The following is a 16,013-nucleotide window of genomic DNA, read 5'->3' on the forward strand; positions in this document are numbered from 1 at the left end:
CGATCCTCCACCTGGTTGTCTAATGGTTAGACGGAGACCTGGAGAGGCCTTCAAGCCACAGTGTCTGGCGTTCACTGTGAAATTTGGTGAAGGATCGGTGATGATCTAGGGGTGCTTCAGCAAAGCTGGATTCAGGCAGATTCATCTTTGTGAAGGATGAATGAATAAAGCCAAGTACAAGGTTATCCTGGAAGAAAACTTGCTTCCTTCTGCTCTGACAATGTTCACCAACTCTGAGGATTGTTTTTTCCAGTAGGACAATGCTCCATGCAACACAGCCAGGTCAATCAAGGTGTGGATGAAGGACCACCGGATCAAGAACCTGTCATGGCCAGCCCAATCTCCAGACCTGAAACCCATTGAAAACATCTGGAATTTGATCAAGAGGAAGATGGATGGCCACAAGCCATCAAATAAAGCCGAGCTGCTTGAATTTTGCACCAGGAGTGACATAAATTCACCCAACTGCAATGTGAAAGACTAGGGCATGTGGTGAGTTGTGCTTTTTTTCTTTGCATTATTCGAGGTCTGAAAACTGATAATTTTGCAGAGGTCTCTTAATTTTTTTCAGAGCTATATATATATATATATATATATATATATATATATATATATATATATATATATATATATATATGTATGTGTGTGTGTATGCAAAAGGTTTTAAAACACTGTAGAGAACTGTTGAGAAAGAGTAGAGAAGCGTTAGATTCTCGCTTTTAGACCTAGCGTTGACCACATTGATCATTTAAACTTAACATACCAATTTATGAATATGCATGTTATCTGAGAAATACGTGTTGCACTGAGATTGGCTAACTAATTAAAACTAGCATTGTGAGATTTTTAAACGTCACTTTCGAGGAAATATGGTTACTGAACATTGATGTCTTTTATCAGATTGCTGTTTTATGAAAGCAATTAGCCATTAAGCAATTTTTAGGCACTCTGAGGTAATCATTATGATGCACAACCCCAAGTGCCTTATTTAATTAATTTTATTTAAATTGTGTTTAAACTAAACCTCTCTATATATCTCAGTCTAATCACTCAAGATGTCCAAAATATTTTTCAAGAGCACACAGAAGAATTTGTCCTCTTTTAATGAAATTCCAGCAAGCTGGCAATATCATCATTAGAATCAATATGATATTCTATGGATGTAATGTGTTTTAGGAGGTCACCCTAGATGGTTTGGCTCTGGGGGGTGACTGCGCTTGGGAATAGAATGTGGAAATTGTGTCTTAGAATCGAAATAAGTGCCTTCCACAAACACCAGTTGGTGCGGCATTAAACCTGGCCCGCTATGATTTTAGAAATAGAACAGAATTAGGCCCGCTATGGAGAAATTATATGAAATTCAAAATCTGAACACTGGATGTCGCTATCACGTACAGCCATTATTCACAGCGCATCATCTCCACTAGTGTGTTCTGTGCTAACTGTTGCCATAAGCTTCATCCACTGGCAGAGTTCAACAGGAGTTTTAAATGCTCCTTATTTCCAAGGATGAATCGACACGCAGAAAGAATGATGCATTTATTAAAAGATTGGCATCAGATACTTTACTCATGTTACCTGATACCTCGCATCATACAACTGAGAAGAGAAGCTGCTGTGCAGGCAGCTGTAGAGTTTATTGAGCGTGCATAGAGACGTGCGAAAGGAGCATACTCTTCCAGGACGTCCTCTGTAGCACTGGGAAGTATAATCAATTGGTTCATTCTAAAATTTCATTGAAACAAGAAAAATGATTCAAGGGCTTCCCAGTGACATTTGAGTGAGGACACACTGTAGGAGGGAGCACTTAAACACTTGCACATCTGTGCCTGATGTGCATGCTCAGCTTACACACGAGTGTCTGTAAAATAAATTGAAGCTCAATAATTTTGATCAAATTAAAATTGTATTTGTAATGCAAGTAACAACAGAACAGAAGTGAAAATTGGATAGCTATAAAGAGTAATTTCTTGAAAAATAAAGAGTACTTTGTTGCATCACTTCATAAGAGGACAATGTAATCTCATTCTGGTTATTGTGATTTACTTATAGCAGAAACTTATAGAAGCTCTATATGTGCTTGGCTGTCCCACTGAATGGATGCCAAAAAATAAAAACATTTGAATAAGTGAGAGTAGTATTTTGTATAAGATGCATCACTGTCCCATTATAAGTGATCTTTGTGAGTGAAATACCCTATCCTTTATTTACATTTAGGGCCTACATAAGCAGAGCACAAATTATTATTAAAACATGCATAATATTAAGTGTACAATATAAAGATTATGCATATTGTCAGTCTAGTAGTTTCTGTCCCTTTTTTAAATTATTACAGGTATGTGGCCCACGGCACCTTATTTTATTCTGCATTTGGCCCCTGAACAAAAAGGTTTGGACACCCCTGCCTTAAACCCATTCGACCCTGAACCCTATAAAAAAGGCACACGTCAGAAATAGCTTCATCCCATCTGATCTAGACAAGTATTAGTAGGCCTGGCAGTCATGGCCTCCCAGTGTGTTGACTTGTCTCTGAAGCCCAGTTTGTGGATCACAAGGTGTTCTCTAAAGCCAGAGCTAAAATTGTAATGTGTCTCTCTGTAACCGTCTGTGGCTTTGTGTCTCTTTCGCTGTCATTGTTATTGCCATTGTCTCGATGTCTGCCTCTTTTGGCTGTTTTGAGAGAATTCTATTACACTGCAGCCTGGCATTTTGACACTAATCCCCGAGAGCCAGCTGTCTATGGCATATAGAGACTGCATATCATAGTAACATAATGCAGCATTCTGCAATGTTGTGAAGAAACATCCAAAGTGAGTATAGGGGAGACTGGGCTTTTCTTGCTCACTGGCCTTTTCTCAAGTTCAGAGGTAACCGAGGCCTTCAAGGAAGACCCCTGGTGTCACTTCTATCCACACAACGTCTCGTTCCCTCCATCAGGGAACTGGGGTTACAATAGTAATCTATACGTTATTCAAAATAACTTGCATGTTTTTTCAACTTTTGAGTGAATAATGTCACAAAATCCACATATGTGGCCATCATGTTTATCACCAATGTGACTAAAACTAAAGGCCCACTAGAAGCTATTAACTGGCAAAATCTGACTTTGTCTGTTGAAATCTGGTAATATTGGGCACAGATTTTTGTTTTTGTTTTTTCAATCTTAATTATCTGACACGAAGGAAACAGTACCTCTATTTCTGTGTGTGTGTGTGTGTGTGTGTGTGTGACATTATCTCTCTCACGGTGATGGACTGGCCTTTCCAGACTCGTTATAACAGGCTCGGCATTCTGTCTTTGAGGAAGGTCTTATGAACACGTGCTTTTAGCTACTTTCAGCAGAAAGCTTTGAATTTCCTGAAAGATAGTTCAATCAGGAAGACTCGCAGACTTGAGTGAAATTGAAGATGACATTTATTTGATGAATATAAAACAGAAAATTAATGTCTCTCTTTGGCAGTCCGAAGTTGTAGTTCTCGGAACCGTCATATCCTGCCGGAGATAGGAGGCAGGGGCGAGGAGCCTACCCCCGTGCAGGACGGGACTCAACTTATGGTGGTGGGGTGGTGGAGGTTGCTGTGTTAGCACACTGAAACAGCAATGTGATAGATTGTGAACAGACTTATAAAGCAATGGCTTACATGTGATTGGCTGGGAATAACCCAGCTAATGGTGCGATGATGTACAGCTGGTAGTCTTCCCACTAGAACTACGCTGCGCTTACATTTCAAATGTAGTCTTTTAGAAGCATATTCTTAGGCTGTTCAGTAACGTGAACACTTCAGTCATGATAAGATGACAGACTCCTGAATTTTATTGCTAAAAGCTTACTCTTTCAATATCCAGAAGACTTTATGGATTTCTTAGTTATGTTTCTTTGAAGCATTAACTTTGTCTCAGATGTTTCTCCTAAAATTCCTTTAGAAAAATAAACAATAGAAACAAATAAGACTATTACATCATACAATGCATAGATCAGATCATATCATATAATCCTCCAAAAATGTGGTCAGAATTGTTTGAGTTCATATTAAAGTCTAACTTTTGACTGTAGACGTTTTCCAATTTCACAAAATGCAGAACATTTTATAAATTCTAGGCAACCAAAGTAATCATTTGCCAGATTATTGTAGGTGCAAGCAAAGTATATGCAGTCACTGGTTCGACCTATATGGTCTACTCCGCTCTGTGTTTGTGATTGTATTTCAGCTATTCCAGCTATGACAGCTTTACTCAATACTGGCTATATTCGTGATACTGGCAGTTAAGTTTATCTTTTACTGTTTCGTAAAGTGCTCTTAGAACATTGCGCTCCGATGCACTTCACTCAGAATTGCTTTAAATTACTTATAAAGATTTGAAAAAAAGGTGTTCTTATTGAGCCTTTATGGATTGCTCCTTAAAAGATACTTCTTTTAGAAATTATTTAGAGGCTGAATAAATACATATGCATGTCAAATGTGATGCCGATGCAGCATTAATATTAATGCGGAAGATGTGGTTAGAGGATGTGTATGGCAGAGTTAGACAGTCCCCCTGGAGTCCATTGTGAGTGTGTAAAGACACTAAAATGAGCAGGTCCATAAAACATTTATGGTGGTGGAATACCTTCATAAAGGCTTGGTTCACACCCAGAATTCATACAGTAACAAGCCATGCCAAACCCTGTGCAGAAACATAAGACCCATGGCCAGAAACACAAGCAGGTGCACAAACACAGATGTGAATTCTTGGCCAAGTGTGCGGTCACATTGTACTACATGCTTAAAATGATAGCTGCACTTTCATTTTCGAGCATTTGGAATGAACCTTTTGGCAGCTGTGATTTTACAGTAAAAGTACAGTGGTGGCCAAAAATATTGGCACCCTTGGTAAATTTGAGCAAAGAAGTCTGTGAAAAAAAAGTCTCCATTGTTTATTCTTTTGATCTTTCATTCAAAAAATGCACAAAAATCTACCCTTTAAGAAAAACATTTGAAAGATGTCTCATTATTAAATAAATATTTTTTCTCCAAAACACGTTGGCCACAATTATTGGCACCCCTACAAATTCTTATGAGTAAAATATATATTTTAATTTTTTTGTGCACCTGGGTGACTAGGAACATGAAATTGTTCAGCCATGACTTCCTGATTCACAGGGATATAAATATGAGGTAACATACAGGCCAAATTCCCTTAATCATCAATCACAGTGGGTTAGACTAAAGAATATAGTTCTGATGTGCAGCAAATGGTTGTTGAGCTTCACAAAATGGGAAGTGGCTATAAGAAAATAGTCAAAGTATTGAAAATGGCCATTTCCACCACCAGGGCAATATCAAGTTCCAATCAACTGAAGATCTTGAGATTCGGCCTGGAAAAGGATGTGTGGAAGGATGATTAAAGTGGCAAAAGAATCTCCAAGGATCACAGCTGGAGAATTGCAAAAATTAGTTGGAACTTGGGGTCAGAAATCTCAAATTAAATTTTGGGTTTGGAGCACACAGAGGCGAAGTAGTACACAATGCCCATGGTTAAATGTGGTGCTGAATTTTTTATTATGTGTGGCTGGTTTTCTGCCAGTGGTCCTGGAAAACTTGTTTGGACTTGGCATCACGGACTATATCAAATACCAACAATGCACCCTGGTTGGATCTTCCAGCAATGATCCAAAACGAACATCAAAATCAATGGTTCAAACAAAAATTATTCACTGACCAGGACCTGACAAGGTTCTGCCATGGCCATCCTAGTCCTCTGAACCCCATTAAAAATGTGTGGAGTGAACTGAAGTTGAGAGTCCACCAACATGGACCTCTGAATTTGAAGGATCTGTAGAATTTCTGTATGGAGGAATGGTCTCAGATCCCTTGCCAGGTCTTCTCAAATCTCATTAAGCATTATAAGAAAAGGCGCAGAGCTGTTATCTGCTGTTATTATGGCAAAGAGAGGTTGCAAAAAGTATTGAATAAAAGGGTGCCAATATTGCCAATGCGTTTTGGAGGAAATATTTAATAATGAGATATTTCCCCTGTTTCAATTGTTTTACTTCAATTAAAAGTTAGATTTTTGTGATTTTTTTTTTTAAAGAAAGATCAAAAGGATAAACAATGCAAAAAAATGAATAACCTACTTTGCTCATATTTACCAAGGGTGCCAATATTTTTGGCCACAACTGTACACCTACTGTTAAATAAAGTACAACCAAATTATGAATTCATATTTTTGAGTAATCTATTACTTTAAGGTGCATTCTTGCATAACTGTGGCAGTAATAAAAGGCAGTACTCAAGGGGGCGATAGAGTTGCCGTCAAATTTCTGGATTTGTTTTTATTCAGGTAACTAACTACTAAATTAACTGTTAACAACATTTCTCCATAAAATTATCTTCAAACTGCCACTCTGCCATGACAGAAGTTGACCTGAAAGAGAATGTCTCCTTATTGCCCCCTTGAGGCAATACTTAGAATGCAACATGTACTTGTCTTGCTTTTCGCTATGAATTGTACACATTTAAGACCCTGTTTACAACTGGTTGGTTAAATGTGTCTCCTGTGACCACTTGTGATCAGATTTGGAGGGGAGGGACTCTATTTCATGATGACAGACATCAATCACTATGTCAGTGTGTTACTGCATGACATTAAAGTGCAACAAAGTCAGGAAACATTTTGAGCAGAATTGTCTGTTATTTTAGTGTATTACCTATAATAACCTGAGCTGCAGATGTTCGATGCAAGTGTCCCTGCATCTTGATTTCAGACATACTGAAGAAGATCTGTGAAGTTCTCGTGTTTGTGTATGTATCTGCTTTTTCAAAATTTTCCATTGGGCAGTTGTTTACTTTTAAAGCTGCTCTTAAGCGGCAAAGTTTAAACTCTTGTTTTTGTGCAGATTGGCAGGTGAGAGGTGGTGTTTTGCTGTTACTGGATACAGGACGGATTACTGTACAACTGTAATGTGATGCGGTCAAATGCGTTTTTGACCACATTCTTTTGTGTATTTGTGATCCTATCACAAAAGTTTTAGATCCCATTTAGACATGTATTAAGCACTGACCACATGTGATCGGACCACCAATAAACGGGATCTAAGAGTGCAATGATGTGACCGGAGCTTAATCCAGTAGAGCATGTTTTAGGCTTAAAATTCATTTAAATTAATTTACAGCACATGCACTTCAATTTGCTGATAATTGTGATGGAAATGTTTAATGTAATGTCCCCAGAATTGGTCAAAAGTGTATTTTAACATGGAATATGCATAATAGTACAGTATAAGGATGCTCAGGTCAAAGACCATGAATACATCACATGATCAAAGAATCTAGACTTATCAAAAGTGCTTAGCACAACAGAACTAACAGTCATATGATTTGCTTAGATCATTACAAACCAATTGCCAGAACAGTATAACCAATTACAATGAAGAAGACTTGAGTGACATTGATTTTTACTCAAACTGTAAGATATAAATGTACATGTATCTTTCTGTTCGAGAAGACTCTCTTGGTTGTTGTGACCAGTGAGCTCCTGGCTGAGAATAAAACTTCATTCCTGCAAAGAGCAACTGGGGAGTCATTTTCTGGTATATGCTGCGCAGCTGCAGAATAGAAGTACTAAAGATTCTATACTCAGAGGACCACAGCAAGGACAGTGATAGTGTTGGAAGACTAGACCCACACTCAGGATGAGGCTGTAATGCTCAGTGTTAGGATTAATGATCCTGCATTGGACCAGCGTACACCTGAGAAGAGTGTATAGATACTAAAGACCTGGTGCTCTCGTGTGGTTTGAAGTAGTGATAGTAGCTTCTTGACGGGACGCCATCACCATACTTCAGGAGGTGAATTACCTCGAAGTATTGTATTGTATTGTATTGTAAGTATTTAGGAAGGGAATTACCTTGAGATACTGTAGTCAGATTAGTAGGTTGTATTTGTATTGAAAATTTCCACGACAGTACCAAGAATCAGCTCATTAACAAAAAAGATAAAAAGTAAACCGCATTTAGCCTACATCTGATTTGAAATCATTGGTTAAGGCCTCAGTTACTCTCTGCTTTTAATGTGAAAACATAAAAACAATGGATAAGCCGGTAAGAATGCCAGTGAAGATGTTTACATGCACAGCAAAAACGGGGTAATAGGCAAAAAATCTACCAAAAATCTGTCAATACTTTTTTGCTTAAACCATTTGTAACCTTACCCCGATAAAGAAAAACAGTTTGAGCTGTTTACATGACCACAGATGTTGTCGGCTTATAAGGCATAATAATCAATATACACTGATGAGACAAAACAGTCCACCTACCTATATATGGACCCTACAAGACCTCTGAAGGTGTCCTGTGGTATCTGGCACCAAGACATTAGCAGCAGATCCTTCAAGTCATGTTACTTGTGAGGTGGAGCTGCCGTGGATCGAACTTATTGTTCCAACACATCCCACAGATGCTCAATCATACTGAGATTTTGGGAAATTGGTGGCCAGGGCAACACACTGAATTCTTCATTATGTTCCTCAAATCATTCATGAACAATGTTTGCAGTGTGTCAGAGAGCATTATCCTGCTTAAAGAGGCCACTGCTATCAGGGAATACCATTGCCATGAAGGGGTGTACCTGGGCTGCAACAATGTTTAGGTAGGTAGCACATGACATATAACGTCTATATGAATGGCCGGACCCAGGGTTTCCTAGCAGAACATTGCCCAGAGCATCACACACCCTTCACTGGTTTGTCATCTTCCCACAGTGCATCCTGCTGCATCATTTCCCCAGGTAAATGGCGCACATGTACATGGGACTCATTGGATCAGGTAACTTTTTTCCACTGCTCCAAGTTCTAGTTTTGTGCCCATTGTAGGAGCTTTCGACAGTGGACAGGGGTCATCATGGGCACCCTGACCGGTCCACGGCAACACAGCCCCATAAACAGCAGGGTGCGATGCACTGTGTGTTGTGGCACATTCCTCCCGTAACATCATTAACATTTACTTTGACTTGTGCCACATTAGACCGTCTGCTGGTTCTGACCAGACAGGATAGCCTTCATTGCCCTCGTGCATCGATAAGCCTTGGGCGTCCAACACCCTGTCGCAGTTTGTAGTTTGTCCCCCTTCGAACCACTGTCCATAGGTACTCACCACTGCTGACCGGGAGCACCCCACAAGCCTTGACATTTCAGAGATGCTCTGACCCTCTCATCTGGCAATAACAACTTGGTCACTCAGGTCTGTACTCCTTCCCATTTCGTCCTGCATTCATCATGTTGACAATGAGAACTGATTGTTCACTTACCATCTAATCTACCCAGACCTTGACATGTTGCCTTGTTAGGAGAGGATCAAAATGTTTTGCTTATGAGTGGTCATAATGTTTTGGCACATCATATAAAATGGTAAATGCGCTTATTTATATAATAAAAAACCTAATCTAAATCAAACTTCAGTTCTGTACTAATTTTGAGTAGGGTGGTGTAAAGGGATTAAATGGAAAGGAGGAGGCGAGAACCGGCTTGATGATATAAATAATAGTTTAATTTAAAACTTAAACAAAAGACACAAAACACACACATGATGGTCAGCTACCCGTAAACGATCTCTCTCTCTCTCTCTCTCTCTCTCTCTCTCTCTCTCTCCTCCACCACCACCCGGCCCCGCCCTCCACCCTGTCACATTCCTCCCTCATTCTCTCATGCCGGGGAGCCAAGACAAATTCTTTAGTTTGGGCAATGGAGGAGTCAGGAACTGGCTTGACAATATAAATAATATTTTAATGAAAAACTTAACCGAAAGACACAAACATAAACACACGACGGTCAGCTGCCCGTAAACGATCTCTCTCCATTGCACCACCATCCGCAGTCAGCCTTTATCCCTCTCGGAGGCTTAATTAGCCTGATAAAAGACCGGGTGTGTATAATCATGACCTGGCCCCACCCTCTGCCCTGTCACAGGTGGTATTTAATGACATCTTAGCATGAATGTTCATATAATTTGCCATTCAACATTATTATTTTATATAACTTTGAAAAAAAAAATGAATTTGCTGTTACCAAGTGGTTAAAATTATAGACAAAATGTTTTCAGGTTCTACTGAGATTATAAGTTAAATTAAAATAAGGTTCTTACTTTTCATTTGAATTTCATTCTGACACTAAATTAACCAGAGCCAGGAATATTACAGTATAGTAGCACTAGTAGCACACTGTATGTCACAGAAGGATCTGGGGGCGGTTTTACTTTTTTATGGATGTAGTCCACTGTGTTTATATCACTTTCCTGGTTGAAATCTGTTCTTTCTACTGCATCTGTGTTTGCAGAGATAACAGAGTTACAGCTTTAGAAATTAAGCACACTTTAGTGGTAATGCTTACAGAAGAGCTGCTGCCTAATCAAGGGGCTAATTGCACATTCTCATTGCTCTGCATTTTTAATAGCAGTAAAGGGTCTTTTCACAGTAATCTAGCACTTCTAAACTACTGTTTCAGAGATGGTCTCACTGTCTCTCCCAGACTGGCCCTTTGGGCTCTTGTTATCACTGCTAAATGGCTGTTACGTTCATCCAAATGGTAAATGGCAATGCACTTCATGTTCTTTCCACCTTAATCTATTGTACTGTTTAGCATGTCGTGCGTGTAATAAATTAAACTAAATTAAATAAAGTGACTATTGTGACTCTAGGTAAACCCATGAATTGTTTACTAATTATTGAGCCATTCAGGTATTTACTGATATTTCGACTCTTTCTTTCACAGTTATCCCTTGAGATCCATAAGGTAGCATTTAGTTGTATAAAACAGTCTCATAAGAATCAAAGTGAATTATATAACGAATGATGACAATAATCTTGAAATGGTGATGTGTATCATCAAGGTACTGTAATGAGACCAAAGTTATTTGTTCCTTTCTTATGTAATTGTCAAAAAGCACATAGTATTCACAGTAAAGTACATATCTACATTTTTGTAAAATTATGAGCACAACTGTACACAAATCTTGTGAGCAGTTGTGACACAACTTACTAAATTACATTTTACAATAACGTGACAGTTGTTCAGCTATTTTAATAATAGTGCTTTTCCAGTATCAAGCTACTTTTTTCCAACAAGTCATGGCGTAATATGATGAAGCACTACATCACTTTTTTGTCACAATGTATTGTGTATACAAACCGAAGCTGTAACCAAACACGCTCACTAAAACTATCCTCTTTTTAATAGAAACTTCGTGCTTTGGCTACGTTTTATATGTTCTATGGGAAATTATTTATCAGAATAATGGTCAGACAAACAACAAATAAATAGTAAGTCTGCATGGATGTTTCAGGGGTGGAAGCCACCATCAAAAGCCAAACAATTACTGCTTTCTTGTAAAACTTGCTGTGGGTGCAATTTAAAAAATGTCCCACAAATTCACTTGGACCTTGGCATAATCCTCTGGACCTCATTTTCAGGACAACAAACGACTGACAAATGGACCGTTACCTCTGGAAGAAAATATTAATATTTTAGTTTTAATATCAAATACAACTATTGAAAGCCTTGCGCCATTTGCGCATCAGACAAGTTTTATGAGCATCAGATTAATATGTGTTGAAATAAAATGCATAACAGCCCTTTCATCAAGAACATTTGTGACAGACGGGTGGATTCCACAGAGTGGAAAAGCCTTTAGGGGAAATATGTGGTGGCACTTGTGTTGAATGAAAGCCCTTTCAATCAAAAGGGCACATTAGAGGGCATTTTTTATGAAGCAGTGCCTCTTGGCTTTCTTCCAAATGCAAGAAAGATAATTCAAACTGACAGAATGACCCCCTTCATATACAAATGGTGCTGGACTTACGGAATAACAATCAGATCAAATAGAAGCACATGTAAAGAAAACAGACAGTGGGGACTATTTTAACAGACGTTAAATGAAAGACAGGACATCACGTGAAAAATTCCTATTTATATATTTTCTCCAGGAGAAAGGGTCCAGTTAAAGGAACATAATTTGTTTGGAAATATGCTCTAATACTATAAAAATAAGAATGCAGAAGGGGAAGCTTATGAGTGGTTATGGAAAGGTAAGACTATAGTTTAACATATACCTTCTTTTTATCTTTTGACATATCTCTTTACTCTCATGTAAAAGAGGTAATGATTTCCCAACACAATTATAAATGTATGTACAATTTTAAATAATCTTAAATTTTTTGAATCCTCAATGTCTTCATTTATGGTTAATTACTGCAGTTTTATCATTTGAATTTGCATGCTGTTAAAAAACAATGTGTAAATTCCTCCTATTTTCCTTGTACCATGAAGCAGTGCTTGGTAAATTTAGCCAAATTTAGAAGTTTTTTATTATATTAGACAAGACTAGAAGAGATTATATTAGACAAGGGTATACATACAGCACATATGTTGATGTCAAGGTTGTGATCTTTACAATAAACCAACAAAACTTTCAGATTAATATTTCAGTAACCAATCACCATGCCTTCAGTTAGAGACACAGGTCAAAGTTTTCCAGTGTCACACTCAGCAATTGCAATCATTAGATACTTGCTCTCGAAAAAACAGTATTTCTATTGTTATGGAAAGACTTTATAATAACTTTCATTAATAACAATAACAAACATGAAATCATATAATGCTTGACAGATCATTACTTTGAATGACATGAAACTTTGATTGCTAAATGTGTATTCTGACAGGGTGAATACGGGTGCTTGGTACATTGGTGGTACAACCAATCTCTGATGTGTGTTGCCTATATTACCCACTCTATTAAAAGCAGGTTTATGTTAACAAAAACACATTATAGCTGGGTTGTCGTGTGATAAATTCTAATTTATTATTCTAATCTTTTGGGGAGACAATCACAACAAAAAATAAAGTCGAGTTGACCCTATACAGTATATTCATATTTGAACAAGCAGTGCACCACAAATCTGTTAAGCATTAATATTTGTGAATGCCTTATTAATAAAAGTCTTCTTTATTTAGTCTTCTTTAAGATAAAAGCCACATACCATTTAACTGGTTATAAACCACATCTTCCAGTCGCTCGAGCCTTTTGAGAATAGACTGTCTGTCCATGGAGTTCGTAACTTTGGCATTCCTGCCTCGCAGCCTCTGGTCCGACAGCCTCCCGATCTGGACGAGCTCTTCGGATCGGTCCTGGATCCTGCAGTAGACCGAGAACAAGATGATCCCGACGAACACCAGAATGTTAACCGTCAGCAGAGTTTTGATCTTGCGTGCCACAGCCATTAAAGCCAGAGTGCGACACCGTCAGACCCCTAATATTGATCCATCTAGAGAGGGGAGATGACCCCGCTGTGGTGGTGGGAGCTGTCCGTTCAGCACCACACACACACACACACACACACACACACACACACACACACACAAACCGTGCACCGCAGTTTTTGGAAACCTAACAGCTGATCAAGGTACGCGTGCTATATGACGATGTATGTGTATATGATGTATAAGTAACGACAACTGTTTTGAGGTTGATAGAGGTTGCGATCAAATCCCACCGCCTCGGGTTCTTTTATTGACCCCCATTATAAACGTTTATAAATGTGTCAGACCAGCCTACGGAGATGATGCTTACGCTGCCATCGCCGGAAGACAAAAAGCATGCGTTCAATCACGCTGTGCATCAAGAGCAGAGTCGAAATGCAAGAGATGTGCACGGTTCAAATGGTTTATTTGAAATGTCAGTGCATGTCAAATAACGATCCCCCCCGTGCGCAGCATCCCTTACGCGGCTCCGTCTCTCCCTATGGAAAGATGCATCGCAAGCACGCATCGATTTAAGACACAATTTCGGGGCATATGCAATCCAATGCACAATCCTTATGCAACAAAAGCCGGAGGAGGTTAAAAGAAAAAGAAGCCGCTGCCAAGACGCTGTCAAGCGCTTCCCGTCCTGCTCGCGGTTTACACGGCAGCGTTTTTCTTCTGCTCTCGCGCCCCCCCGCATGCTCCCTCCCTCACATCCCGCCCTCGATCCCCGCTTTTCACGCGCTGTTCAGTGCTCTGGTGACGTCGGCAAACTCATACATATTCAACAGACTATTTGAGGGGATGAAAGACTCGAAAAAGATAGACGATGAGGAACGCTTTTGGATTCCATAATGTTTTCACTGAGATTGGCCAATTGAATTATAACTCGGTGAGTTTGTAGGCCTACTAGTAGAACAGAAACGTTCTGTAAAGTATAAAGAAAGTACATTACAAAAGTCAAGACAAGAGACTTGTCGGAAACAAGTTGGAACAGATCCTTCAGGTAATAATTGCACTGTTTTTATCTTGTATTTCAGCAACTTTTGCTGTCTTTTATCACACTGCTGTTGACGCAGATTAAAGCTGAGTTCACACTGCTAGATACTTTGTCGCTGCATGTTGCCAGTGGCTGGCGGTTAGATCGCGCTAGTGGTGTTTATGGAGATCTAAACAGCGCTGTTTCTTTACAATTATTATTATTAACGCTATTAATATTCTTCTCTCGTATTGGCTGTTGCTCCCGAAAGTCGCTCTTCATTTGCATAAAGTTAAACGTTTCTAAACTTTGTAGCGTCGCTGGACACGCACACATCCGGTCGCCAACGGTCGCCGTCGCTCGTGTTGCCGGAAGTCGCCAGCTCTCTTTGAAAAGTAAAGACGCTGCGTGTCGCTGGTAGTTTGAACGCAGCTTAATTCTGATTTACATTGTGCCAAAGAACCCCCCCCACCTTGCCCGTGGTAAAATGCACAGCCTGGGGAGGCTTATTGTTTTATTAAAAGGAATATTCCAGGTTCAATAGGCTACAAGTTAAGCTCAATAATCAGCATTTGTGGCATAATGTTGATTATCACAAAAAAAAATATTTCAACCCCTCCCTCCTTTTCTTAGAATTTTATTTTTTTTTAAATCGAGGTTACAGCAAGGCATTTACTGAGGGCCATATTTTAGAGGGTTTAAAGGCATACATTTGAATCATATAATTTTAAAAGCACTTACATTATTTCTACTACAACTTGTGTATTAGGCCTATATGAGCTGTAAATTAGTTTAAATAATAATTTTTACAGTTGCTTTAGGATTTGTTGACATTTCATCATCATGGCAAAGTTGTAAAATTTGCTATAACTCTACACATAAAAGGTTAGTAAGTGATTTTATCACACTAAAATCATATTAAAACAAATATGGTTTATGTATTGTGGCTATATTTAAAAAGAATGTGAGTATTTTGAAATTTGTAAGAGCCTCACTGTAACAGTGATTCATTTATTTATTTGTTTTAAGAAAGGAGGGGCAAGTCTAAATTAATATTTGTGGTAATCAGCATTATGCCACCAATGCTGTCGATTGAGCTTAACTTGTACTGAACCCGAAATATTCCTTTAATGTATTGAGCACACTCATTCACACATGAGCATACCGGACACACGCACAGAGCAATAGGCATCTCTTGCACCATACTAAGTTGAATGCCTGCCATGGGAACTGCCTGACCAATGATTCAATCTAAATAATGAATCCGGTAAATTGCAGCTGAACAGATGGAGAGCCAAAGAAAAAAAGAAAAATGCAAATAGAGAGAAATGGTGGGGCAGAGCATTAGAGAGAAATAAATATTGAAAAGAAAGAGAGAGGAAACAGAGAGAATGGCTCAGTTTGGAATAGCTTAGGCTACTATACCATATGCTACTCTTATGGTTTCTGTTGTTGACTGTAAAAATGTCAAGTAAACTAAAAAAGTGGTATTTACTATAAATTGGCTTTAAGTCAAAAATAGTATTTAATGACTGACTTCCCGCCTGCATCAGGTTGGATCAACAAAAGTAATTTTTATTGCCATGATCAAGTAGAAATAGCTTCTAAATTTTATAATTGCACATTTTACTGTGTATATATTAGGTAGCCTAGACCAGTGGTTCTCAACCTTAGAGTACTGGACCCCCATCATATCTCAAAACCAGTCTCAAGGACCACATAACCCCTGCCCCCCACGCTTTGTTGTACATTTTTACTTTTATTT

The 16,013-nt window shown here is 38.7% G+C and overlaps 1 protein-coding gene across 1 annotated transcript in view; it reads right to left on the minus strand.

Moving 5' to 3' along the window:
• The window catches only part of LOC127643277 (polypeptide N-acetylgalactosaminyltransferase 9), a 151,738-nt gene extending 137,780 nt beyond the window's left edge, over nt 1-13,958 (minus strand). Inside the window, exon 1 of the mRNA XM_052125946.1 lies at nt 13,008-13,958. Within this exon, the coding sequence (XP_051981906.1) occupies nt 13,008-13,248 (241 nt within the window). The 5' untranslated portion in view covers nt 13,249-13,958. The remainder of the gene's footprint in view (nt 1-13,007) is intronic.
• Between the last annotated feature and the right edge of the window lie 2,055 nt (nt 13,959-16,013).

This window comes from Xyrauchen texanus, chromosome 4, assembly GCF_025860055.1.
Source record: "Xyrauchen texanus isolate HMW12.3.18 chromosome 4, RBS_HiC_50CHRs, whole genome shotgun sequence".
Taxonomy (NCBI): Eukaryota; Metazoa; Chordata; class Actinopteri; order Cypriniformes; family Catostomidae; genus Xyrauchen; species Xyrauchen texanus.